We start from the raw sequence: 1,838 nt of genomic DNA, 5'->3' as shown, positions 1-1,838 counted from the left end.
ACAAAAGAGCAATAATTTCAAAAAATAGTATTATTTTCTGTATGGAACTTAAACTTTATTCATTTTACAAGATAATAACATAAACAAATCCTCTGTATTTCGATTAGGCAAATGTGAAAAATATAAAATACTAAACTATAACTTGATCGATATTATCCACCTATGGTCGGTTAATATCGATCATGTAGGAGGGAAATATCGATTATAGGAGGATAATATCGATCAATGTCTATTCACGTTCTATACACGAATCCAAGTCTTCTGGCTGAGATACCGCAGTACAGGCAGCATGAAGCCAAGTACCACATGATCTGCACCGCCACCACAGTTCATCTGTCCTTCCAGTCTCTACGCATATTGGACATAAATCGTTCTCTTTCATACACTCTCCATGTTGCTGTTTACGTTTAGACTTGTCCTTAATTTGTGTTTTAGCTGCTGTCTTTTTAAATCCCACCGATCTTCCTTGTTGAAATAATTTTTTTGTGGCTTCGTCAACTTTCTTTTTCTCTCTCTTTGCTTCTTTTTCCTCTAAAGATGCCTGCAGCGGAGTGGATATTAGTATTTGGGACATTTGTTTTCTTTTTTTAAAGAGTGGTTTTTCTATTAATCGGGGTGTGGGATGAAAGTCTTCAAAGGATGTACCCTTTAATAGAACGGTCTTGTCTCCATCATCGGTTGCGTTTTCGTCGGAGATTTCGTCTGTAATGTCTGTTGAAAAGCTATCGCTGGAAGATGACCTGCGCTGACGCTTTTTTTTCTCTAAATTTGCACGCGGCTTCGTATTATAGGTTTCCAGTGGCGGTGTAGTTTGACGCATATATTTTTTATAGTAGCTTTTGGTTGGTACATATGGTGAGTCTGAAGCCGTACTAGTTCCGGGCTTCGAATCTAAATAAACGGAATTTTCGGGAGAAAAGCTTAATTCGCTAGCTTCTCTTTCGATGTCGGAATTTGCTCCTACTGTTGCTTCTACTGACATTTCAGTAAATTCTTCCTCACCAAATAGGTTTCTGTCTAACGGAAATATACCCGTATTTTTAAACCCATTTAAACCTTTTTCTTTAGAAGTGATGCGATTATAAGCTTTGGCAAAGAGCTCTGCGATGTCAGTCACTTCAATTTTGCTATAATGATGGGTCTTCATATGAAGATCGCATTCCTTACTATATGCTGTCTTTAGTGAACTGAAAAATGTGACATCCAGAGGCTGGAGCCGGTGGGAAGTGTGTGGGGGCAGTGAAACAAGAACAATCCCGTTTTCACGGCAGGATTTATAAGACTTCAAGGAAGAGTGTGTGGCATGATTATCTAAAATTACTAACACTGGATCTACAGTAGAGATATTTACATATTGAGCGAAATGCTTTAACCACTCCAGAAATAAATCTTCAGTGATCCATCCTGATTTCGAGCAACGGTAGATTGCACCTACAGATCCATTTTTTTCCAGAGCGACATTCATACGTTCGCGTTTAAAATTAAACATTGGCGGCACGAAGTCTCCTGCGGCACTCATACAACATACAACAGTGGTTGTCTGACCCCTTTCGCCACCTGTTTTCTCCCTTTTTCCGCCAAAACTCGATGAGGTTTATGTACTCCACTAATTCCCGTCTCATCCACGTTATAAATGCGTCTTGCAGGAAATTTATATTCTTCAAAGACTAGTTCTAAATTGTCGTAAAATAAGTTCACATCTTTTCGATTAAACGCAATTACTCGGTTAAGACTGGTAGCTTCTGGACATCTGAGAGAAATTCGTGGATGCCGTGCTAAGAAACCACGCAGCCAATCTTTACCGCAGGTTTTCTTTTCGACGTTAAAATTATGTGGTA

At 38.9% G+C, this 1,838-nt stretch overlaps 1 protein-coding gene across 1 annotated transcript; it reads right to left on the bottom strand.

The window, feature by feature from the left end:
• Positions 1–229: 229 nt before the first annotated feature.
• On the bottom strand, positions 230–1,519 carry LOC115880173. Its single transcript, XM_030897309.1, has one exon. The coding sequence runs from the start codon at positions 1,517–1,519 to the stop codon at positions 230–232; it is 1,290 nt and encodes a 429-aa protein (XP_030753169.1).
• Positions 1,520–1,838: the final 319 nt, after the last annotated feature.

Source organism: Sitophilus oryzae, unplaced genomic scaffold (assembly GCF_002938485.1).
Source record: "Sitophilus oryzae breed Bouriz unplaced genomic scaffold, Soryzae_2.0 scaffold_1620_pilon_pilon, whole genome shotgun sequence".
NCBI lineage: Eukaryota > Metazoa > Arthropoda > Insecta > Coleoptera > Curculionidae > Sitophilus > Sitophilus oryzae.
Note: the sequence above shows the minus strand (reverse complement) of the source record. Positions and strands in the feature narration are given on the sequence as shown.

Bases quoted from the DNA above. Each gene is read 5' to 3' on its own strand.
- LOC115880173 (XM_030897309.1), bottom strand. From the start codon at position 1,519: ATGAGTGCCGCAGGAGACTTCGTGCCGCCAATGTTTAATTTTAAACGC.